At 37.5% G+C, this 26,247-nt stretch overlaps 1 protein-coding gene across 4 annotated transcripts in view; it reads left to right on the top strand.

The window, feature by feature from the left end:
- The window catches only part of syt1a (synaptotagmin Ia), a 286,593-nt gene extending 262,403 nt beyond the window's left edge, over nt 1-24,190 (top strand). For all 4 annotated transcript variants that reach the window (XM_056455587.1, XM_056455585.1, XM_056455588.1 and 1 more), the window contains 5 exons: nt 2,789-2,956; nt 3,811-3,978; nt 5,362-5,479; nt 19,042-19,175; nt 20,635-24,190. In XM_056455587.1, the coding sequence (XP_056311562.1) occupies nt 2,789-2,956; nt 3,811-3,978; nt 5,362-5,479; nt 19,042-19,175; nt 20,635-20,844 (798 nt within the window). In that variant the 3' untranslated portion in view covers nt 20,845-24,190. The remainder of the gene's footprint in view (nt 1-2,788; nt 2,957-3,810; nt 3,979-5,361; nt 5,480-19,041; nt 19,176-20,634) is intronic.
- The last annotated feature ends 2,057 nt before the right edge of the window (nt 24,191-26,247 follow it).

The raw sequence follows: 26,247 nt of genomic DNA, 5'->3' as shown, positions 1-26,247 counted from the left end.
TTTCCACCTTCAGCGTTAAAGCTGGAGATGCTAAGAAAAATCCACATCAGTCTGACCCAGATTCAATCCACAAGACCCACACACACACACTCTCTCATGTATCTCCACCCTCCGTTCCAGCAGGAAATCTGCGTGCTTTAAATCAAGCCGAGCATTGCTTCAGGGAGACTGAGGTCTGGGAGATTTTTCTGTAACTTTTGCCCTTTCCAAAGGGGAAAGGTTCCTCGAGCTCAACTAAACTCTGGGCTTGTTTAAAGGTAATCTGGACCTTTCTAACCCTGCTGAGCAAGCCAGAGGGTAAAAATAGAAAAGTACAAAACATTGCTGTCACAAAGCCACACAACACAGTATCTCAGAATCCAGGGCGGCTCCTCGGGGAGACAAGAGCGACGGGGTGCAGATAAGGGCGATGTTATTAATGAGGATAGAAAAAGAGGTGTGGATTGAACTGCGAATCCATACACATTCGCTGAAGTGAATCATTGAGATCACAGCCTGTTTTCTAACACATTCCTGGTATTTTAAGGACAGAACCACCTTACGGTTTGTGTCGAATAACAAACCATCCTAAAAAATAGTTTTCACTGAAAAACATTGCAGCAGTAATTTAAGATGACAGCTCAAAGCCTTCAGATGAGAGATTGTGAGCACTGCACCCACTGAGGTGAAGTCATACGGCTGAATCTTCCTCCAGCGTCTGATTCTTCAAACTGCGTGGAGTTTTTGTCGCCTGCAGAGCGATTGAAGGTTATTATGGCCAAAGTCTCATCAGGCCCGGATAGCCCTTCACCCCCCATCTATGTCCAAAACATCCAGAGAGACAGATCTACCCTGACTCATAGGGCTACTGTCGTCTTCAGCTATTCAATCTAACTCACAGCTAGGGGCTACGTACACAGGACGTATGTACATGCGTCACAAACTTCCATCTAGACTGACTGCTGAGAAATAAACAGCTAAATGGGGCTAAATCCAAGGTTGCATTACCAAAATATAGTGAGTGCATTTTCTGTTGTCAGAAGTGTAATGGTGTATGAAGCACAGCCCACACAGAAGTCAGTTTTAAAACAAGCAGCTGTTGGGTTGTTAATGTGGCAAATCGATGTAAATAACTTGAACCTGTAGACAAAATCTTTGGAGAAATCACTGGCACTCCTGTGAATTTCTAACGTGTAAATAAATAGGTGAACAGTGGTGAATGGCAAATTAATACTTTAGGTCAGCATGAATTCAGCAGTATCTATATTCTGTCTGAAATTATATGTCACTGTTTGCAGGTCCAAATGCTCAAAAGCAAACAAGTTTAAAGCATGTTTGGAGAATTCTGCAGCATTACCAATAACCGTGATCTTAACATGTATCTAAAGAAGGACTGAAACATTTGTGACATTGTGGGTTTTTGATACACCACAGCTTAAATGGTTTGCACAAATATACCTTTTTTATCCAAAGTAACGAACACTGCATTCAAGGGTTTTATCAGTTTATGTGCTCCATGCAAGCCAAAATTGCAACCCTTCTGTTGTGAGTGCAATGCTTTACTCCTTATAGAAATAATAGCAATACTATAGATTATCTTTAAAGAAGCTTTATAATTGAGTTATGCTGAGGTGCTTAATAGGGTGAACTTGACCTTTACAGTTAACTGGAAATCCCGAGTGATTTCCTATCGTCATATTGAGGTTTCCTATTGCTAACCTGTCAGAATCTGACTACGGAGTCAAAATCTAGCGGACATCTAAAAGAATGCACTGACATTAGACTATATTCAAATCGTATTATCCAGTTGTCACAATAATAATCGTTATATATTTTAGCACGACTAACTAGAGTATAGGGGACTATTGAATACAATTCTTGTTTTGTCATAAATTTTTATGAGAGTTATTAACGGAGTAATGGGCGTTATTTGTAGACCATTTTTCCTTCCTTCCTGTTTATTGTGTGTTCAAACAGTGTTTAAGTTGTGCTCCTCTGTCTTGAAGTCTAAAGTTCTTTTTCTTTGAAGTTGGCAACGTGAAGCAGTAAAACTGCCAGACCTGAAACCCACCACCATTTAATAAGAGAAATCAGACGCTTCTACAGCCTGACAGGATATTAAAATCGTATTAGTTTCTTTGTCCAAAGACCAATCACAGGGTTCTCTGATGGCCACCATCTAAACCAGGAGCACTGGCAAAGCTTGTTTCTGGCTACAGTCCCTGCTATGGCAGCACAAAAGAAGTGTGACAGCTGGTCAGAGTGAGAGAGAGAGAGAAGGTGAGAGCAGAGAGAGAGACCGAGATCTCTACGCCCGACTGCCTGTGTAGACACAGAGACAGGGCGTTTTATGGGAAGCTGATGGGAGCTTGATTGACTGACTCTAGGACCCATGAGGCCATGCCAGGGATATGGTGACTGGCAGGTCAATCAGGACCTCAGCCCAGATGGCCGGCCAATCAATTATCAGAGCTGATGGGGAGATAGGATCAGGAGCGCCACGCTTGACATGGCCTGACCCCATCCTTAATGCTGGGACAGTTTAGAGTGTAATGCAGCCCAGGCCTGAAGGACGCATCTCAGCATCATAACTCTACCTCACCTCTTGGTGGCTTCTCGTTTAAATAAGCAGATCCACTTTGAAGGCTTTCGAGAAAAAGGGACAGCAGCTATCCAACATTACTGTGATCGCCAGTACATGTAAACGACAAAGCAGAGACATCTACAGAATGGTGGTGGGATGATGGGCTAGACAAAAAGCCCAAGTCTTTTTCAAGGTCTTACTAATATTCTCTTTGACACTTCATAGCTCATAGTGGGGATTATCCAAGCAGCAGAACTGCCCGCCATGGATATGGGTGGTACCTCTGACCCATACGTGAAGGTCTACCTTCTTCCAGATAAGAAGAAGAAATTTGAGACCAAGGTCCACCGGAAGACGTTGAATCCTGTTTTCAATGAGCAGTTCACCTTTAAGGTAGGTCACAATCACTTGATCAGGCTCCTATTATAAGAAGTGATTTCACACCCCACTCATAGAGCAAATCACGTTATTTCTGACTACTTCTGCCAGATTAACAAAACATTAAGTGGCAGGATGCATTGTTGTGCACGATGCATCGTTGTAATTCCATGCAGATGGACTCCTGCAGGTGTCCCTCAGCCAGAAAGTGGCATAATTTCTATTTTGAATGTTTAGTAGAGCATTTTGATTTGTTTTTATGAGACATCATGCAGCTAGAAAGACCTTTTTGTGTAATTACCTCAGTCAGACCTTTAGACTTTTCTATTAAATTGCCAAGTGAAGTGTTGAATTCTTAAAATAATTGCAAAAATAAAACTGAACCAACCAAGGGGGGTAGAGGACTGTTTTCTTGTTTGGTTCTTGTTTAGCCCAGCACAATTTCAACTATGACAAGGTACTGTACCTTGAGAATCCACACGCCACCATCTAGAGATATAGCCACAAAGCTCTGACATGCAATCACAAGTGCCTTCATTATTGAAATGAAGAGACTGGAGAGCTGGTGTGTGTGATAGCGTCAAGGACAAAATAGCAACCCTTGGTTCTTATCTCTTTCCTGGCCAATCAAGCAGTTTGTCGCCATGTTGGAACAAGTCCTTCGGGATAATGAGTTTTGTCTGAAAAACAGCTCAATTGGCGGCAATCAAGAATCAAATCTCTCCCTCTCTTTCTCTTTGTCTTGCACACAAGCAGTTGTCCTATATTTTCATCCCAACATTTCGGCGGGAGATAAGTGCCGTAACTAGAATAGAGAGATTACACTGGTAGGTGTGCAAGCAATTATTTTCACCACTCATATTCCGCAGGTTCCCTACACTGAGCTCGGAGGGAAGACTTTGGTGATGACAGTATACGACTTTGACCGCTTCTCCAAACACGATGCCATCGGAGATGTGAAGGTGCCCATGAATAAAGTCGACTTTAGTCACGTGACTGAGGAGTGGAGGGACCTCCAGAGCGCTGAAAAAGAAGAGGTAAAAGCTGACGCATACATTGGTAGCGTGATTAAATATTAGCTTTTGAGCGACTGTTCCTGCATTATTGGCTGGCCTTCTTGAGCAAGTGAAAGGTTTAAAGTTTTCCACTTTCACCGGTAGTAATGCTTCACAAAAGCACAAACAATTCATTTCAATCCCAAATGTTAAGTCATATATTGTAAAGGTTGTACACGACCAGAGTAAATATCATTAAGCAGGAACCTCCCGGAAACTCACCCACTGTAAAGGTGCAAGACTTGAGGGCTATCCGTCTTCAATGGAAATGTCAGTTAATCAGATGGGCCGTGCCGTTGTTTTATTAATAAAAAGTGTGACTTTCCATGCAGTGGTTGGGGAGATTCAATTTTCATGGTAAATGTCATGGAATATAGCATTTAAGCCGTGGTTTCTATGGGAACCTTGTTTTTGTGCCACGGTTCCTTGTTGTAAAGGTTAATTATGACGCTGTCAAAAGCCTGCCGAGGGCAGAGAGTTGAAGGCTATCTACATACATTGAAGGTTGCACTTTGAGTTTGTGTTGCTGTAATACTCCATGTCCGATGAACTAGCGGAGTACTTCAAGCAATGCTTGAGAAAGCAGAAGCGTATTGACTTTTACCAAAGGATCTCTAGAGTGGTGTCCTGAGGGTGACACTTTAAGTGCCTGTATGAAAAAGACATAAAAATCGACTGCAAAATGCTGTATCTCCTCACAATTCCATTCAGTTTAGTTCTCGTTTCTCTTCATTCCCCCTGTTTCTTTCAGAGGGAATATTGTTTTCTTTGAATAATTAGGTGGTTTTATATTGTAGTCCGAGTCAGCAGGCAATTCAAATTATTTACCTTGTAGGGTTCATTTAATTAAGCAAAGACATTTTATTTTTCTGTTCTGATGACCTTTTAATTGACAGAAAATTGATTGTGTGGAAAATGGCATCAGCCAGTTGAAAGGAAAATGATGTAACCTTTTCCCCCTTTCCTGCTGTTTTCTATATGTCACATATGTTTGTGTCCATGTTTATGAGAATGGCTCTTGAAATATTAATGGATTGTGTTTACACGTAAATGAAATTTCACCATGGAGCTACATTTGTGGAAAACAAATCAGACTGAAAGACATCAAACGCTGCGTTTCTCGTTTCAATTTCTCTGATCAATCCTGTTGAAAGTCAAAAAGTAAAAAATAAATAGAAATATTTATCTCTCTCGTGTGCAGGCTAAATTATTTTAGCTGCAGATGATTCGTTGGTTTTTGTCCCTGAGAATGAATTCTTATTAGCAAATTCACACACATCCAAATTTGACCAGCTCTTCGAGTTCATATTTTCTGTTTATCTTGACAACGATGTCCCTGACTGAACTTTTGTCTATCACTCGCAGCAAGAGAAGCTGGGCGACATCTGTTTCTCTCTGCGGTATGTGCCCACTGCTGGCAAACTGACCGTGGTCGTTCTGGAGGCCAAGAACCTGAAGAAGATGGATGTCGGTGGCCTGTCAGGTGAGTAAAGCTGTCAGCTGGACCCTGGCACAAAGGTTGTGCCATTATGCAATGTTTTAAACAATGTCTCTAGTCATGATAGTTCATTTGTGTGTCTATAAGTACAATGTGAAATCCAAATGATTCCTGTTTTATCAACCTTATAAAGCCATACATGTAATGGTAAGAAATCTAAACATATGAGACAATATCTGAAGAGAAAGAAGGCATTAGGTTTTTATCACCCATCATAGTATGATAAATTGACAATCTGGAGCTGAAACTTAAGAAACTGAGAGAGAGAGAGAGAGAAAGAGAACCACATTATTCATAGGACCAAAAGTTTGTGATCAAAAATAAGCTGTTTTATTGCTGATGCTTTATAGACAAAAGCTTCTGTTTTTAAAGTCAGTAATTTATTATTGCAGTATTCCAGAGAACAGTATAAGGGAATTACCAACCTGCGTCACACATGACGTCACACAGGTTCAACCGCGCATACCTGTTGCAAAAAAAGGCCGGTTGCAATAGCAAGCATGTCGTGTTGTGCGGTGGGATGCCAAATTTTACCGTACACCACACTGCTTTTAATGCCAACCGCAGACGTCTTTGGCTAACAGCCATCATAAGAGCTGAATGGAGTGAGGGCCTAATTAAAAATGCTGGACTCTGCAGATCTCATTTCATATCAGGTGAGTTCAGGCTATGCTGAATCATTCACATTACTCGTTTTTGATTGCAGCTCACATACCCTAGCAAGTTCACATACCCTGCCGTACAGGTGCAGTTCGCTGTCAAAATGCAGTTGTTTTGCTTGTTGAGGATTATCCAGGCCTTGTAGAGTTCCGTCTTCTTTCCTTGGCTTTGGCTAGGCAGAACCTCAGTTTTTAGCACTGTTTTGAATCTGGATATCATGGAGCATTATGTCTTGCATATGACCAGACAGAACAACATTGTTGGCATCCAAAGACTTGTAGACCTTTAACTTCTCTCTGATAAAATTACTTGGAGTTTCAATGAGTTGTATATTTCGGGCTGGGTGCTTGGCCCTTTCGTCTTATCCAATATCCATTGGGAGGGTGCTATCGCAATTATTATGTAAATAATATATATAATATGTAATCAAAATTACTCATCTCTAATACAACAACAAACTCCGTACCGCATCGGATGTCATTCTCTTGCTGTCAATGTAAGCGATTCTGCAATATCGCTGCGTGCGCATCCTGAATGTTTTACAAACCAGTAATTCGTTTATAAGTTGTCACTCTAATATGTTATCATCGGTGCTCTTTAAATATTTTGATTAAATAAATGTTTATCAGATGATTAAAGTTCTATAGTTTGTGGTTCAGTGATGTTGTTGTTTTTTTTAGACAGCCTTTTCAGGTACGTTTTTAGACATACCTGATCAGTGTTTCACAGTTAAATACATGCACATTATTGTGATTGACTTTTTAAAACAAGTTTTAACTATCAATTTAAATGCTTTTCTGCTAAGTTTTAATCATGTTGATAATTTAGAGCCCTTAAATATAATTGATAATTGTAATATATTTGATCATTTACAGGGCTGAACAGGTGATGTTTCTGATTTTATGATCCACCTTATCATAATCATTCTTTAAAATATAATAATCTATTTAAGTGTTTTGTTTTTATTTAAGACCCTGCAGATGGGGAAAATATTACAACAACATAATAACCTAACGTGAAACATATTAGCATCCAACGTTTCCCATATAACCTCATCTCCATCTTTAAACATGCTCTTTTCATCTCCTCTCCATTTAAAATCTCTGTCATTTTGTCATCACAAGACGAGGTCGTCTGTATTTAAATGCAAAGTCACTTTTAGTATATCTTTTACTTTTAAAATCATGTAATGCGTATAGTTATTCAAAGCTACAAATCCCAACGGCACTGAAACGTGGCTTAAAATGATCCAGCACTTCCCCAACCTGCGGCTGCGCTTTATCAGCTGAAGTAATATTCAGCTCTGGTGAATACATGAATACATTTGCGCTGAGTAAATTTACAGCTCGGCATTCAGAAATCAGTCCTCATCTGTGCCGTAACCACTTATGAAAAACAGCCCTCAGTCTCGTCCATCCATTCCTCCCTCCCTCCCCACCCTCTCGCCAGTTCCCTCGCACCTGGTTCATTTCGGCCTGCTGTCAGAGAGGCGGACAGGCCATCAGTAGCAGAAACACCTGCTGAGAGCCAAGAGGCCTGACGTTTACTTCTCATCATTCAGACAGAGAGGAGAACAGCGATTAGCAGCACAGCAACTTTCTCATTCTCTCCTCGCTCCATTAGAAATACAGATTAAGGCGAGACATTATAGGCAAGAAGTTTTTTTCCAGGCACATGCATATGCACATTTGAGATTTTGGGCCTTTTGGCTTGTAAAGAAAGCATCTAAAATCCACCTTAAGTGTTTCTTTTGCAACACTTCATCAATTTGTGTCTATAGATTTCAATAATAGAGCGTATTTTAAAAGTCAGTTTTTTCAAAAAGAGTTTTCCTTCTGCCTTGTGCCACTTCAGCAGCCCTTACATAGACCAAACTTTACTGGGATATGTACATGTAGTACATAATTGGCCCTGATTAAAAAACTATTTATTATACAAAAAAAGTCTCTATGGTTCACATTTTTTTCTGTGTTTTGTGGATTGATAATAACGGAATCACAAAAGCCCCTCTGTAAAAACGTTTGAGTCTAATCTGTCAAAAAAATACTATTTAACATGACTTGATGCAGTGTTCAGATTTTTTTTATTAGCTTTTTTTGCTTCAAATCTATGCAAATAAGCACATATTCAATTAAATTATGCATAATTAGCACATTTAAATAACATTTTAAAACACTTGTAATAGAAAAATCAGCTGCGGAAAAATACTATGGTGATAACTATTAGGTTACTTTTCGGTCACACTTCAGATTGAGGAGCAGCTTTTGCCTTTAATCAACTACAGTATAACTTTTGCCCCGATAAGCTTCCAATTTGCTGCTTATTGTTAGTAAAGTAGCTATTATCAGGTAAAAAATCTGATGTACTGTAACTTGTGTTGAATGGGGTTTATTGAATGTATTACACTTGTAGTATTCTGAATTGGGGTTTTTTTCCATGAAGACACGCAGTGAAACGACATGGCATGAAAGGATTAGTTCTCTCAATAATGATAATTTTGTAATAATCTGTGTTCCCTGAGACCTTAAGATATTAAAGTTAGTTAAAAATTAAGGTCACACTTTATTTTGATGTTCCGTTTGTTGAATTTAAGTTACATTGCATTTACATGTCAACTAATTCTCATTAGATTATAAGTAGAGGTTGGGGTTAGGTTTGGTGTTTGGGATTAGTGTAAGTTGTAATGTACTGGCAAAGTTTTTTATAGTCAGTTAAATGTCTGTTGAAGAAGCAGCATCAACAGATATTAAGCAGACAGTCTACGAATACTCAAATGGACCATCAAAATAAAGTGTAGGTAAATTTTTTACATTTTTGATATTTTAAAAATTAAGTCATTTTAGGTATCCGTAGACAGCAATGATTTAGAGACATTCAAAGAACAAAAAAGGATCCAAAAACATTGTGGATAAACTGTTTTGACAATGTTTTTCGGTTCCTTTTTCGGACTTTAAATGTCTCGGGGTCATTGCTGTGATAGAGCTCTCGGATTTCATCTAAAATATCTTTACTTGTGTTCTGAAGATGAGCAACGATATCTCAGGGGATTGGAATGAAGTGAGGAGCAGTAATACATTTCAGAAATGTCATTTTTGGGTGAACTAATCTTTTAAATAAAAGATACAATACTCTACAATACTTCTTTGTTATGTTTATGTAAGGAGTAGGGTTAAGAAATTGGTATGCACTTTTTATGTACTATAAGTAGCTACAGTAGTTGAAAGTAAGAATTGGTCCCCAAGCTAAAGTGTTATCTTTTTTTTTCCTTTTATTCACCTGCAGTATCTTGCCTTAATGCCAGTTATAATCTGACATTTTGTTAGGTACTCCAACATCTTGCTGAAATTAACACAGTTAACACCTCTATTTGGGGTTTGCATTTGGCAGACTATAGATTTCACGATGTGATAACTACAACGCTCAAACCTCCTATTGCGTTTCATCTTCAGGCTTGCTGAATTGGTTGTTTGCCAGATCAATCAAACCCTGAGTGAAAATTGTGCATTGTGCAGTTAAGGGTGCTTTCACCATCAATGACTGGAATTTTGCTAGACTCTGACAGTCTGTATTGTGATATAAACCGATTTGACAAAGCGCTCCATGTTCCCACTAATTTGACTTGGAAAACTGCATTCTCTCTCACTCTCAGTTTTTCTTCCAAGTTGGTGAAAATGGCTCAGATTTAAGTGTTGTTACGGGGGAGTCGTTCTCCCGAAGGAATCACTTGCGAGCATGTCCAAAGAGCTGTCACATGATTAGAAACAATAGGCCCGCATGGATCATGCCAATAATTAGTGACTGTTTCCATTGTGATTCAGCTACAGGGAGGACGACTCATCAGAACACTATAATTTATCCTTTTCTCCTTTCAAACCCTGTTTACTCTGCCTAATCACACAAGACACGGTTGTTGCAGCTAAAATAATTGTAATTTGAATTAATTCACAAGAGCACTCCTTACCAATCTCTGCATTTTTCCCTCATTATGCTTTTAGGTTTGTATTTGTGGTTTGGATTATTAATTGCATTTGCATTCAAAGGGATAGTTCACCCAAAAATTCTGTCATTATTTACACACCTTTCACTCGTTCCAATGCTGTTTGGCTTTCTTTCTGTTAAACCGAAAAAGAAGATATTTTGAAAAATGGTGGAAATGGGGTTGCATGATTAAAAAGATCAAAAAACGATAGTGATCTCGATTTGAACCCCATCCATAATTTCTACGATTGTTCCAATAAAGTTTTCAAGTTTAGGAGAGAAGCATAAAGGTTGTCGCACAAGTCTTAGACAGAACAGATTGATCATTTGGGAGCTGTGCAGGAAGTAGGATTTGCATGTGGTTGACATGAGCCTTACTCAGTGAAAATAAAAACGAACGTGCGCACAATTTAAACGATCATATCGCGTTTTAGTGTAATGATTACTATAAGCATTTGATGTTTTTACTTTCATAAATAACACAGAGTGTTGCGCATGAGAATACATGTTTAACAGTGTCAGTATAACTAGTCTAGCCTTTATAACATTGAATATAATGCAAGATGGAATCTGATAATGACAAACTTTTAATTTTACCAGTGAAAAAATGGTCTAATAATGTTGTCAATGGCAGATTGCAAGCATATGTGTCAAACATAAGAATTTAACTTCCGAATTATGAATACTTTACTGTGCATTAATAACCAGGAACAATGTAAAGCCTATTCAAGTCTACCATTGCAAGTCTGTACAAAACTTAGCATTTTAACCAACAGTAGACATACATTACACTTTTTATTATTGTTGTTTTACCATATGTTTGAGAATAACAATAATACTCATATTAACCTTTATTTCACATCTATAGAAAATCATGATCTTGGTTTTGAGTTTAAAAAATTGTGATTCTCATTTTAGCCAGAAACATGGAACCCTGGTTAAAAACAGGTAATCATTGTCTTTCATAGTATTTTTTCCTACTATGGAAGTCAATGGTTACAGGCTGTCAGAATAAAGAATTCATAAAGTCATTGAGGGTGAGTATTTTTGAGGAAACTATCCCTTTGAAAAGTGTTTGCAAATGCTGTTTGAATCGCATCAGAATAATATTTTTAAATGTGTAATAGCGTTTGTTAAAAAAACAGATAAACTCCCAGTTATTTGTGATAGCCTGAAAACAAAACGTCAACTAGCTTTAAACCTGCTTGCAATTTTAGCAGATGCCATATTATCCTTCTGTGACCCGAAGAATTTTTTTTTTTCTTTTTTTTTCTGTGATTTCCTACATCCTTTGGGTTAAAAAAATTGTACAATTTAGAGTTTTTACATTTTGTTTTTACTTTTAATATTACAGCATGTCCACTGTAGTGGACCACAGGACCATTTTAGTTCAAAACGACCACCACTCAAACAACAAAACTGTACAGGATATGGCTGTAAATGGATAATAATCCAATTTTTAATGTAACAAAAACTAAACAAATACCATTTTTTCCTTTTGTATTGAAATTCCTGGAACAGTTTAGTCTGAAAGAGAGCCGAACTCAAAAAAACAAAACAAAAACAACAAAAAGTGATGTTAATCCAAAACAAATTTAACATAAAAGTGATTTAAAACTGATTGTCATTCTCTAATTGTCTCTAATTCTCTAATTGTCAGACTCTAAATCAGAGTCTCCCTCAACTATTTTATAAAGAATCATCTCTGCTTCAGTTCTGCCCCCTACAACATGCAGTCATTAATTACATTAAGATGGTCCTGGTGTCCACTATAGTGGACATTTAAAAAAGGATGATATTTTGAAACACAAACAAGTTAATAGCTTTGAAAGCTACATGTATTGTTCCTGACACTTTAATAAACAAATATATATGTAATAATAATAGTAAAAAAACATTTAAAAAGCAAAAATTTACATGCGTCTCTCCTTCCCATAAAATGTGCTTTTTTGTATGTCAGCCATTTTGAATGCAGTGTAAGAAGTGGTTCCTAGCATGCCAGCCAATCAAATGACATCACTAGAAAGCCCAGGATGTCCTCTGAACAGCACAACAGGACTTGACAGAGTAGCTCAAAAAATTTGAAAGAAAATTCATGAAAACGCAATGTTCACTACAGAGGACACAAGTCAATGGGCGGGGTCTCAGGAGGATATAGTCATTTTAAACAGCACAATATCAATGTTTCACTTCAAAAGAATTAATAAATCAATATTTGGTGGGTATTTGGGTGGGATAATCCAGCATATGTTTTACAGCAGATGCCCTTCCAGCCGCAACACAACAACAACCAATAAATAATAAATTCATAGAATATGACACTGGTAGAATATATATATATATATATGAATGAATGAATTCAAATAAAGAAATAAATATATAAAACTACAATATATAAATTGATGGATATGACCCTGGTGTTACAAAAAGAAGGTGACTTGTGAGGTCATTGTCCATGTCGCTATTTTTTAAAAGACTTATAAATGATAGAGAATGAGAATAGTCTAGGGCGATAGAAAACATAATTTGTACATTATTAAAACCATTACACCGATGTATGTATGTGTGTGTGTGTATAATATAATGTGTGCTTAATATATTTATTGTATTAGATATTTCGGCCAGTCGCTTTATTAATCAGGGGTCGCCACACAGAATGAACTGCCAACTCATCCAGCATATGTTTTATGCAGCGCATGCCTTTCCAGCTGCAGAACAACACTGGGAAACACCCATACACTCTTGGATTCACACACATACACTACGGCCAATTTAGCTTATTCAATTCACCCATACCGCATGTCTTTGGACTGTGGGGGAAACCGGAGCACCCAGAGGAAACCCACGCAAATGCAGGGAGAACATGCAAACTCCACACAGAAATTCCAACTGACCCAGCTGAGACTCGAACCAGCGACCTTCTTGCTGTGAGGCGACAGCACTACCTACTGCGCCACTGCGTCGCCCACCCCTATATTATATTATATTATATTATATTATATTATATTATATTATATTATATTATATTATATTATATTATATTATATTATATTATATTATATTATATTATATTACACAGAGTACACAGATACAGAGTATAAGATGTTATTTTATGCAGTTATTTAATTCAATATAACAGTGGTAAACATTGACACCAAAACAGCATCTTTACAGTTGTGGTTTAATGCAGTACATGCAGTCCACCACTAGGAGCCATCTATGAGTCTGTAGACCAAACATAACCAAGCCTATGCACCAGAGCCAATGAAAACATACCACATCAGAGACAAGAGCCAGCTTTCTTTTCATTTGGATTTTCAGTATCGCTTTTTGATGAGCTTCTCAACTGGCTATATGAACCAAAAACACAAATCATTACAAGCAATGCCAGCTCCTTGAACCACAAACGTCAGGCTTGGCTGCAGTGCGAGTATAGATTACCACAGATTTCCTAAAGCAACCTCAGACCCCTGCCACTTTTTTGGCCAAGCAACCGGACGAAAGCACCACTGTTAATAGTGTGAGGCCTGGAGGACTTCTGCTTTAGTTCAACATCATAAATAGCCAGACTACAGGTTTCACCTTATTAAAAAGCAGATGGAGCGAGCAACCGGAGCCCTGGAGATCGTGCAGTGTTAGAGTCAGTTCAACAGGAGGTGCTGTGCTGCTCTGTCTTGAGAAATCTACCTTTGCAAATCATATAGGCTGAATTGAATTCATGCATAAGAGATCCCACTGTGAAGCTCCGTCAATGAATAATGGAAACATGAAGCATACTTTTTCATTGTATCTGAAAGGGTAATAGCAGAAAAATGCATTTAAAACAGAATCTGATTTGCATGATGCTCAAGTGCATAGCTCAGGGCATAGCGCTGTACAATCTATATAAATGCTTCATATCAGTTCATTAAGTTATGATTTATTAGATTTCTGTTACAGCATAACTATGCACTTTATTTGATTTCTGGTACTGATTAACAGTGCATTTAAGAACTGAGCAATATTTATTAACGGTATGCATAAATGATTAGGATTAAGGTTTGATTTTAGAAAATTGCATGTGTAATAGTTATCACTATGGCCTAGCTAATAATTGTTTTTTTTCCTGTAATATTAATTTATTGATTTAAAAATAGTGTCTGTTTAGTCTTCGGTTTTAAGGTTTGATATTTGATATATTTTTAATGAAGTTCTTTTCGCTTCCCAAAACATTTATTGAATCAAAATACATCAAATTAACGCTGTGAAATGTTTTTATCATATATTTAAAAGGATTGTATTGTTATTTTAGCTGAATTTTCAACATCATCGCTTCAGGTTTCATTAGTCATTACATTAGTTTATTGTTATTGAAATAACTCTTTTTGAGCTCTGATTAAGTTTAAACAGTATTATGTGTATTACATTAAAATATGATTTTTTTTGTGTGGATGATGATCTTTGCTTGCAGGCATTTTGTAAAGTTTTAAAAGCATGTATATGAGTTAAAGATGAAACCTTTTCTTCTTGCTCATTCCCCAAAACAGACAGATCTTTTTCTGAGTAATTTTGTTCATGTCAGCAGAATATAATTGAACTGTTTTAACTTAAAACCCCTTTAAAGCAGATATGAAGATGCTTAATCGTCTTTTCTGTAATAGAGGCACAGTATGCAAATTGTATCTCATGTTTTATATACAGTATCCTGTCTGTGAAGGCCATGACGCAAGCTCAAATCATGAAGGGATACAGCTGCGGCATGGGCACATCGATATAGCATCATTTTTGCCACCATTCAATCGCTTTGCATACAGTGTAAACAATGTAGGGGAGCTGTGGAGTTTCAGTTCAGGTGCATACAGTGTTCTTGTATTCATATGACTGAAAACGATGGAGTGATTGCATCGGCGTCTCCATGTTGGTTTATTATCATGCAGTATAAGCATGCTGCTATTCAGTTTCCACAGTTGAAAATGCGCACATTTGATTTAACATTGATATTAACCACCCCTCATTTTAAGATCCGTTAAAATTGGAGCTACGCAGACTGTCGTATTATTTTCAAATTCCCCAATACATCTCTTCATGAGACATCATGATCCAAAAATCACATTTCCAATAAGAAACAAAAACAAATATTCAACCAAGGCCAAATTATAACATTTGTATTAGTAATCTTTACAACGTTCCTAATATTAGTAGCTGTCTTATCAGATATGTGTGCATTGCATACTCTGCATCTGGCATGTCTTTTACGAACAGATAGCCAAAAGAAACAATTTGTGTGTTTGATGTTTGCCGTTGTTTAAATTGTGTAAAGTCACAGATTCTGATTTGTGTTTATTATTATAATAAGTTTAAATCATTGTCAAGCCTTCCACATAAAATTAAGTCACATCTTAAGTCACTTTCTCTCAAGTCAAGTAATTTTCTTACTTCAGTCAAGTCATAAGTCATGTCCTGAGTCCCCCACCTCATATTTATGGATCATAATACAGCCCCAAATAACTAAATGCCACTTTCTAATGGAGTACGATCACTTATTATTTTAAAAGTGCATGTCAGATTAACATAAATATGTTACACTGAATGAATGTGGAATGTTATTTTTCATATATTTTCACACAAATTATTTAAAAGAGTAAACACACTTGTCTTTAATATGCTTTGTGTACATTAGCAGTTTTTGTCAATTGAATTTATTTGTTTATTACATCATGACAATGTAAATAAGAGTTAAGCGAATGAATATCTATGATAATATACAGCAATATTTGAGTTCAAACAGCTGACATATCAGCTTATGTGTCATAAGATTTACACTTTCAAAAACTGCATGCCTGAGACTTTGCGCTGCCCTGCTCCTAATATGGTATGAGTGTGAGTTCTCTCTCTCTCTCTCTCTGTATGGAATGTGATACTCAGACTTTTTTTCACTGAGATGAAGAGTATTTAGATCAGTTTTTAAAAAAAGGGAATTGGAAATGCCAGAGATTTTTTTTTTTTTTTAAATTCCTCTTGGAACAGATCAGAAAGAGGGATGGCGACAAAAAGAGACATAAAAGTGTCAGCAAGAGAAAGAGTGAAATGACACATTGGACAAAAGGTAATTCTGAAACACGGCTAAATCTGTCAGGTTCAGTCATTCCTCACCTCAATAACTGCTGCTATATCCTTTATTTTCTGTCCTTTTAGAAAGGCTCAGGAGGGCAGATGATGTCAGCCCCCCTTTTTACAGGATCAGTATAAGATATAAAAAATGCACATTTGCTCCCCTTTTGAAAAGGAGAGCCGCATAGATCAGATGTTTAGTTGATATTTCATCCTCTGCCTGTTTTGTGAGGTTTCAATCAAAAAGCGATTCTAAGAAAGGTGAGTATGAATCAGTATTGGCTGAGGTAAAGAGATGGAGAGAGATGCATGATGGGAATAGAATATAGATGCTGGAAATGATAGATAGATGGATCGTATTTTAAGGCGCAGGCAGAGATTGATGTGTCTGAATGACAGTAATGCAACAGGGAAGATTTTCTCTAGGATATCGGAGGGCACACACACCTACACACACCTGTCATGTAAAAATAAAAGCTTGTACTGTCGTAAAGAATCCACACGAGATTTGTGTTTGGCACAGCTTCACATGCCTGCACTGTGCTCAAACAAACAGATAAAAGTTAGAAATACATAGTGCTTTTGTTATGTTAAGTGTAAAATAAATGGTGAATGCACAAACAAACAATTAAATAAGGGCAATTTGTGATAAATCTATTTATTAATCTGTTTACCTATTTATCTATTCAACAGTTATTTGAATTTCTGGATCTTGAACCTAACAGATTTGCAGTGTTTTTATTGACTTTGAGACTATTTGACCACTAAAAGAAGACTCTGTATTGGCCCTCACCCAGCTTGTGTGTAAGAAAGACTTGTGGTTCTCTCCATGAATATAGTCATAGATGCTAGAATAGCGTTAAGGAGAAGATAAATGTAGACCACAAAGATATGGTCTGGGTCTGAAAACTTGACACCTATGAAATAATATTCAGAGGCTCGTCTATTATTATTATTATATTCTCTGCTGAAGTGTTATTTTTCTAAGCTTTTAAATGTTCAGAAGGGATTTATAGTTTCTGATGTCATTTAGTACATATATATATATATATATATATATATATATATATATATATATATATATATATATATATATATATAAAATATAAAAAATAATTTTTTTAAAACCCCTATACTGTCAAAAGGATTAGCTCTTTAAGCTCATTTTTTTTCGACTGTCTACAGAACAAACCATCATTATACAATAACTTGCCTAATTACCCTAACCTGCCTAGTTAACCTAATTAACCTAGTTAAACCTTTAAAATGTCAATTTAAGCTGTATAGAAGTGTCTTAAATTATCTAGTCAAATGTTATTTACTGTCATCATGGCAAAGATAAAATAAATCAGTTATTGGAAATGAGTTATTAAAACTATTATGTTTAGAAATGTGTTAAACAAAATCTTCTCTCTGTCAAACAGAAATTGGGGAAAAAATAAACAGGGCGGCTAATAATTCTGACTTCAACTGTATATGTATTTCTAAATATATTACTCAAACATATCTTTACCACTTTTATATATTAAGAAGTAACTTTTTATATTTGGAAAAAAAAAACATTTTTCCGGCAATTTCTTGCTGCTAAAATTACAGAAAAGGAATATTTAATAATTTGAGAATTGTATGCTAATATTAATGTAATGTATAAAATCACACTTTTAGAATTTATATATATGTTTGAAAAAAAAAAAAAAAAAAAAAAAATATATATATATATATATATATATAGTTGTTGAGTAAACAGATAGATTTTGTTTTGTGCTTGTTTTTTTGGGGATATTTAACAGTTTATTTTAAAACTTGTTTTGTCTTAAATCATTTCAAGGCACTTCTTGTGGAAGCTGGTGGGTTCTGATGGTTTGGAAGACCGACCCCTTACTGAAAAAGGTCCAAAATTTGTCCCATACATGAGCTCAGTTGTCCTATTTTGACTGCTATGCCATCATAAAAAGACTCATCGAAAAAGCCTTTAAGACCAAGCGGAATCCTCTGTTGGCTGTTGGTGTGACTTCAGCTAATCAGTTTTGTCCAATGCAAACAATTATTTGTCATGAGTCCAACACCTGCTGACCTACTGTGATGTGGTTAAATGGAGAAAACATTTTACAAGTAACTTTTATTCTAAATCTTGGACCTTACTCTTGAAACAAAAAATGACCAATAAAAAGCTGTGAAGCACCAAAAACACCCATATTAAATTCATTTGAATAGTAATTTGGCTAATGCTGTCATCCATGAAGTTTCAAATGCACATTTTTACGAGAGGTTAGAAAAATCACAACACTCTACATTATTATAATTACCATCATCATCATCATCATCATCATCATTATTATTATTATTATTATTATCATCATCATTATCATTATTATTATTATTATTACTATTATTATTATTATTATTATTCAAATGGCCAAACATTTGGCCAAACTGAGGACAGTTGAATGTGCTGGCCAGTTTGTTATTTGCCTGCTACAGTTTTTAATTTAAAACTTGACCAAATTCTGGTTTAATGATATTAGATGCAACAAGTTTGTATTTTAAAAATGCATATTTATTCATATTTCTTTATTGTAAATGTTTAGGACAAATTTTTGGTACATCAAAAAGTGTGGCTAAGATGACCATTCGACAGGTTAATCCAGCTAAAAATAGTGCTTAAAATATCACTAAAATGCTGGATACAGATCTAATAATTGAAGAAAAGATTGGGCCTTTTAAGGGTGTGCTGAGGCCCCCTGATTGAGATCCACCGCTGTAGTATATCATAAAAGGAATGATTTCTCATGCCATGTCCTGTTGCTGTGTGTTATCAGATCCTTACGTCAAGATTCATCTGATGCAGAATGGCAAACGGCTGAAAAAGAAGAAGACGACAATCAAAAAGAACACCCTCAACCCTTACTACAACGAGTCCTTCAGTTTCGAAGTGCCATTCGAACAAATCCAGGTAATTTGTCTTTGGTGCTCGTACTGAAACCGAGCTGTAATATGGCAAATCCGACACAAATTCCCCTTTTTTTCTTGTTTATTCTCGTCAGTGACAAAAATGTACAGAGACTAATTGACAAGCCGCAGCCAAAAAAATAACTGGATAAGGCTCTGCATGAGGCTTTTAGAAAAGTTTTGTTGCTAATTAGTTGAAGAACAAAATGGAGGCGACGCTTGCTAGTGCAATAAGAGTAAAATTGCTTCCAATTGATTTAGCATTTCACGGTTCAAAGGATACATTTTATGCTTTGAGCGAGCGGCTTTGAATTCAAAGCGTGTCTGGGGGTCTGTTAACCAGAGAGGCCTTCCTCGCTCTCCATTCACACCAAGCAGCAGACGTTTGCGAAAGCCGCCATCCCGAAACGAACAGTTCCTCGCTCATTGTGCATCCCTCGATATTTCATTATATGGCAAATTAGCTCCGGCTTCTGAGAACAATGGCTCAGGGCCTGTTCTCGCCGGTCAGAGAAATGCAAGCGGAGAGGTGGATCGAAGGATAATCGGGCCTCTGAAGACGCTAATTCATATTGTCTGCTCGCATTTCGTGCACAGGCGGATGGCACTCCGAGTAAGCAAAGCTAAGAGCGAGCCATTGACCCCAGCGATCAGTTGTGCGCTCGCAGTCAATTTGCTATAGTTGTCCGGAGCTCTTTGGTGGAACCCGCTGGCCTTTCTTTGGCATTCGCCACTGTGCTCTTCAAAGACTGAAGCTGCTGCAGAGTTGCAGGCCATTCAGCAGACCATCACACAGAGATAATTGAAGCGGTATTTGGGAAGGTGGGAGTGAACTTTTGCACCACTTAGCATTTTTAGTCATTGCTAAACAATGCTTCTCAAGCACAGCAAGCCTAGTTTGGTATTCGTGAAATCGAAAGCCTCTTGGATTTGTTTTTGGGCTTGATTTTTTTTTATTGAACAGAAAGTATTTGTTTTATTCAGCAAGAATGCATTTTATTTTCAAAGGTGAAACTATTTATACAGCACAAATATATTGTGTATATCAGAACGCTGCGATTGAGATCAATTGACAATCCACCCGTAGCAACACTTTCTCTGTGAAAATCTCTGAGCACAGACAAGTTACTTTGTATAGCGCTTCTTGTGTGCGCCGCCTCTTCTTGTGGAATCGCTGAATGCCTCCTCAATTGTAAGTCGTCTTAGACAAAAGCATCTGCTAAATGACTAAATGTAACTGCAATCCCGAGAGCCGTGCGTAACTGAAACGAATAGTAGCGGGTATATATTAATGTAATCATGTCATTCGTTCCATTTTTTTGTAACCAAACTTGAATAACTACGGTTAAAAGATGTTTGTGTACATTTTGTGTTGATCACAGGAACTCATATTTGATCAAAATGCATGTTGGAACCAACTGAAAGGCCCAAATGTTATGTTTTGTCTCTAATTTCTATTACAGAAAGTTCAAGTTGTTATAACTGTTCTGGACTATGACAAGATTGGCAAGAACGATGCCATCGGGAAGGTGTTTGTGGGCTTGAACAGCACAGGCACCGAGCTCCGTCACTGGTCAGACATGCTGGCCAACCCGAGGAGACCCATCGCGCAGTGGCACGTGCTTAAACCCGAGGAGGAAGTGGATGCCCTGCTGGCAGCTCAGAAAAAATAGAGCAGTCCTCGGCCAAACCCCTGCCCCCCTCCCCTTCCCACAGTCCCGCCCGTGTAGTGCTCTTTACCCAGTGCGTGTAAATACCTCAGTGATATAAGGATCCATGCACCCTCACTCCTAATTTGGTGTCTAAGAAAAGCCGCCTTCTCGGACCACCCCTGAGATGTTGTGTTGTTATGTCGTTTTCGACCCTCGGCCCTTCCTTCTGTCGATAAACTCTTCTCTGTCCTTTATCGTTTCGCCTTCATCCACGACCTTAATATCCCCGACCAAACGCCCCCTTCTTTTAAGCAATATGATCTGTATAGATAGCGCATGAGTGGAGGAATTTATTGTACCACAGGTGTATATATCAGTATGCAGACTCAAATGATTTCTAGTTTATGTGTTTGTATGTTGTTACCCGTTTCCTAATCTGTGTATATCTCGATGTTTTTAATAAGATGTTCTATTTTAAATGATGTAAATGCAGACATAGAAGAGCCAATATTATATATAACGGGATTGAAGAATTTTACCTAATTGCATTCCAGTAAAATATAGGATAGATATATATCTATATCTATATAAATATTTACGAATGGAAGAAATCCAACCTGCAAGACGCTAGTGGAGGTACACTTACTTCGTAAAGGACGGTTTGCACTTCATGTTTACTTAAAAACAAAAAAAAATGCATACAAATGTACTGAAAGCGTCAAACACACACACACACACGCACACACACACAACACAAAGGCCATTAACTGATATGGTTTCATTGTATAAATATTATATGCTGCTGACAATTATACAAGCACATGATTTCGTAAGAACTTTTTGTACTGATTTATCAAACTGAGGACCTGTACGCTTCGCTTAAACCACTTTAATCGAAGAATTACTTGATGAAAACCAATCAGCCTTTTTTTTCTTTGATTTGTCATACGGTGATGCTGTTACCTTTCAGTAAAACGGGTCCCCGGGTTGCTTCTTTCTTCTTTTCTGTCCTTTGACTCCCTCACCTGGTTCGACACATTGAAGAAAAAGGAAATTGCTCCTACATTGGGACAGTCTCGAGCTGTAGCCATTGTGTTCTAGAAGCTTGATTTTGTGAACGGCTTGCTTTCTCGTTACGTTGTTGGACTGATTCTGTTGCGGTTGAGCCTCCAAAAATTGAAACCAAGAGTTTTGGCTCTAGCTTTAAGACGAGTCATTTTTTTTTCGATTCAGTCAGCGTGCGAGTATTTTTGGTAACTGCATGATTTCTTTATTTTTTTTACAATCTTTGCTAAAGGCTGGGTAAAGGGGGGATTTATTTACACCGGGGCGTCTGTTTCAAGAGACTCCCTTGCCTTCAATCAATAGGTAATCAAAAGGAAACTATGGGAGCGGAGGAGGAGAGGCGAGCTTTTAAACACTGCCATTGTTTTTAGGGAGGTACGAGACGTACGCTACGCCTCCCTCCACGCACACTCCACTTTGTAAAAGTGGTCGTAGCTTCAGTTCATCGGTGAACAATGTATTTTGGCCGCAGCGGTGCCCTAAACAGCAGTTTTTGCTTTGTGTTGCCTTCTCACAGTGACAATAGAGTTAGCCATGCTTTACTGCCAATCCTTTTCCCCCGTGGCTACTGTTTTGCACTGTACCGTCTTTGAAGAGACAATAGCTTGTCGGGACGTCCGTTGAGTCAAAAGCGCGCGATCGTTAGCGAATCTTTAACAATAACCGTAAAAGTTAATGGTCTGTACAGGTGATAACATTACATTCAAATGTCCTTTACTACGGGTCTAACAAGAGGGCGAGTAGACGTCGAGTCCATTAAACCCATGAGTTATCTTGGAGGAACCTCTTGCGTACACTAGATGCTAGCTTCAGGAGGAGTTTCTACGTGTTTTCAATGTTACTGTGTAGGTGATAGCACTGTTACATAAAACAAAAGAAGACAAAAAAAGCTGTTTGTCATTCCATAGGAGTCTTTAAGGACTGAGTTGTGTATCACTGTGACTGCGGTGTGTGCTTAGCGTTGTAGTTTTCAGTAGGTAGCTGCCATCTTGTACTATAGTGATGTCGTGCTACCATCCCCAATCACACAACGAGAGCACGAGAGAGCGAAATGGACAGTTTTTTTCTTTTTGAATAAAAGCGTGCGCTCGCGCGGGTCACTTCACATAGCGTTTTGTTGAGCACTGTGCAATATTTGTATGTTCATTCCCTTTCGTCGAAACGGACGGCATCGCTCAACAAGGGGGCGAAAAATAATGAAAAAAAAAGAAAAGACACAACCCCTAGCAGCGAGACGATGCATCCATAGACCGTAGTCCGGTTAGGTCACAGCACACGTGTGTGTAGTTCGGAGCTCAACATCTGTAAACTTGTTAAAGATTCCTCCGTTATTTTCCCAGTTGAGTTTTCCCGCGCACACAGATTTAACCATCCAAACATTCGGGTAAACAAACGTATATGTAGGATGTATCCCAAATATGAGATAATTTATCTACCCACCTATCTATCTATCTATCTATCTCTCTCTCTATATATAAATAAATATAGAAATGATATAAATATATATATATAAATCCTTCCCTTTCAGAATAGCTGTATATATTTTTATATTTGTCCTGATATCATTTCCTCATTATTGAGACCACCTGGTTGTAAGAGAATTGTCGTTATCAATCTTGTTATGGAAACTCTCTGTTGTACTATGAATATGATTGGCTGTACCATTTTGTTATCGCTGTTATGATTACACTCATGACTATTACCTGGTTATCGTTCCTTTAGTGCCCTATCGAAGACCATTTTATATTTATTATGGAACTCAGAATGTACAGTATGGACTGTGTGTGTTTCGTTTCTACTTTTTATCGTGGGACCAAGTATAGTTGGCACTTTCATTTCAATGTTGCAATAAATATCGATTCATGTGTTTAATTGAGAGCCGATTTGATTTCTTACCCTGTCCGAGAGATAATCTCGAAGAAATGTCCATAATGTGTAATCGCGACTATAGGTACAATTATTAATGGAGCGCTCCTGCGTTAACCGACTTGTGTACTCTCATTTATATCAGTATCTACGATATCCTAACGTGAGGCTTGTTTGTAAAACAAGGATAAAAATGCAGTTTTCGAGTCACACTCGTTCCTATTCGTACGGCAGAAAGGTGGTGCTGCACTATCAGGTGTCTGCGCTTTAGGCGCAGAACTGGACGAACAGTAGAAGACAGCATCGCTGGTCGCACCTCAGAGGTCTGTAAGTAGTCTGAAAAGCCATTTCTAGCCCTGCAAAGCAACGCTATCTTTTACCGAAGCCTACCAAAGCACGCAAACAGCTCCGACAAGCGCACCCGACAACTTGAAGATGAAGAAATAAACAAAACAAAGAAACAAAACAAACAGCAAACCCGATCGCTCGGCGTACATGCACGCAACCTTTCGATGCTCTACGAAGACAAAAAGCCACCTTTGAAGAAAACAACAACAACAACAACAACAAAAAAAAAGCTGTGTAAAGAATTAGAATCTGATGCTGTAGGGAGATCCTAGTTGCCTTTGTGTATATCAACTGCCTGCTTGAGTATTTTTGTGTGTGGAAATTTTCTCTGTAATCTTGTAGAACTGTTCGGGGTGTTTTTTCCTGCCATACTGCTGGCCCCAGCGGCGAGCCAGCGGCGAGTTATATTGCTGTGTATACCTTCATTTTCGATGAGGTGTTTTACAATTTGGTTTGACTTTGTGTAGTGATTCACTCTGTGGAGTTTCTGACTGTTGTTATATAACTTCATATACACAAATGTTCAATAAAAATGTTTTATTTCCTGTTGATACAGAACCTTCTCGGGAGCTCTTTTCTTTGGTGTCGATTCAGAGAGTTTGAGATTTTTCTTCAGATTTGGAATACTGAAGCGTGCATCGGATGCATTAAAAGGAAAAAGTTGCGATGTAAAACGATTAGCACCCGCTGTAAATTTGGGCAAAATACACTCTCAAGTGTTGTTTATCCCTTTTACCTTTTGTTCAAAAAAAAAAAGGGAGGAATCCAAGTTATCGAGAGAGACATAAAAAAAAAAGTCACATATAGGGAAATATGAAAAAAATGTTTTTAGCACCATTGTCCAAATTCATTGTCCTTACAGAAGATCCAGTCATGCTCCGTTATTAAAATTCTATCTAATTGAGAAAATCTGTGAAGCCTTGGGTGAATGGGGTCCTAGACCTAGAAAATAGACAGATTGAGTTGTTGTAATGCAGTGTGAGCGTAATTCTCTCTGTGTATGTATGTTGTCTTTTGGGCAGATTTGCTACTTTTGATTGGAATTTTGATTTGGTGTTGGAAAAGGGAATATGAAATGCTTTTCAATTTTGTGAAGTCACTTCGAATTGTTTGGCTTTACTGGTTGTAATAGATGAGGATCCGGCCATTGCTCGACAGTTTGGGGGAAGCATTTTGAATGAGTTTTTTTATAGTTGACCTCAAAAGAATTGTAGTCAGCATGTTTTCGAGAAAACATGTATTTCATTAACCCATCCCCCCCCCCCACTTTCAATTGTTCTGTGCTTAAAAAAATGAATAAACGAAGCTAAATATTACAAAAATTGTTCCCAAAGGTCCCAGTAATTTAGTTGGTGTAAGTGTTATATCTGTTATTATTAGCAATGGGCTACATGCACACAAGCTTTTCATTTTCAGTCAGTTAGCCCAAGGGCTTTAGATGAACAATACAAAATTGCCACGTTTAAGATCTGATTTTAAAAAAGAAGATATTAACTGCCTGATTGATATACGAAAGAAAGTGGCGCTGCATTAAATTCCGTTTATCTACGCCATGCATTTGTGCATATAGGCCATTGAAAAAAATGTGTAATTATCAATGTTTTGAAATGTACTTGTAAAAAAAACAATGGTTTTCATGTTTTATCTTTATTATTTGTATGCGTGCGCGTGCGTGTGTGAGACAGAGAGAGACATGTCACATGAACTCTTTAAGTGTCATTTCAGTTCACTTCCAAATGAAAAATAGTCATTAAATGAGTCACTCTGTGTAATCTTCAAGAAGAGCCCACAGTAGCTGTTCTGTCATGTTCTGTAGCTGACTTGACTTGCGTTACTTCTGCCTCCGCTATCCTGATTCTAGAGATCTGGTTTGATCAGGCTCATTATCAGATTTACTCTTGTTTTTAAAGAAATGAAAATAAGCTTGATTGCCTCTTTGCAATTTTGAAAATACAGATATTATTTAGGCAGGCCACTGGGCCATTATGTATCTTCGCTGCTCACGAAACAACAACCACCAACCAATGAGAGTGATTGTAAAGTAAGAAAGATGATTGGCTGAAAATATTGTTAACTTGTGCATGCATGGTGACCTCTCTCTCTCTCTCTCTCTCTCTCTCTCTCTCTCTCTCTCTCTCTCTCCCG

Source organism: Danio aesculapii, chromosome 4 (genome assembly GCF_903798145.1).
Source record: "Danio aesculapii chromosome 4, fDanAes4.1, whole genome shotgun sequence".
NCBI classification, from domain to species: Eukaryota; Metazoa; Chordata; class Actinopteri; order Cypriniformes; family Danionidae; genus Danio; species Danio aesculapii.
The sequence above is the reverse complement of the archived record's forward strand: the minus strand, read 5'-3'. Positions and strand labels throughout refer to the sequence as shown.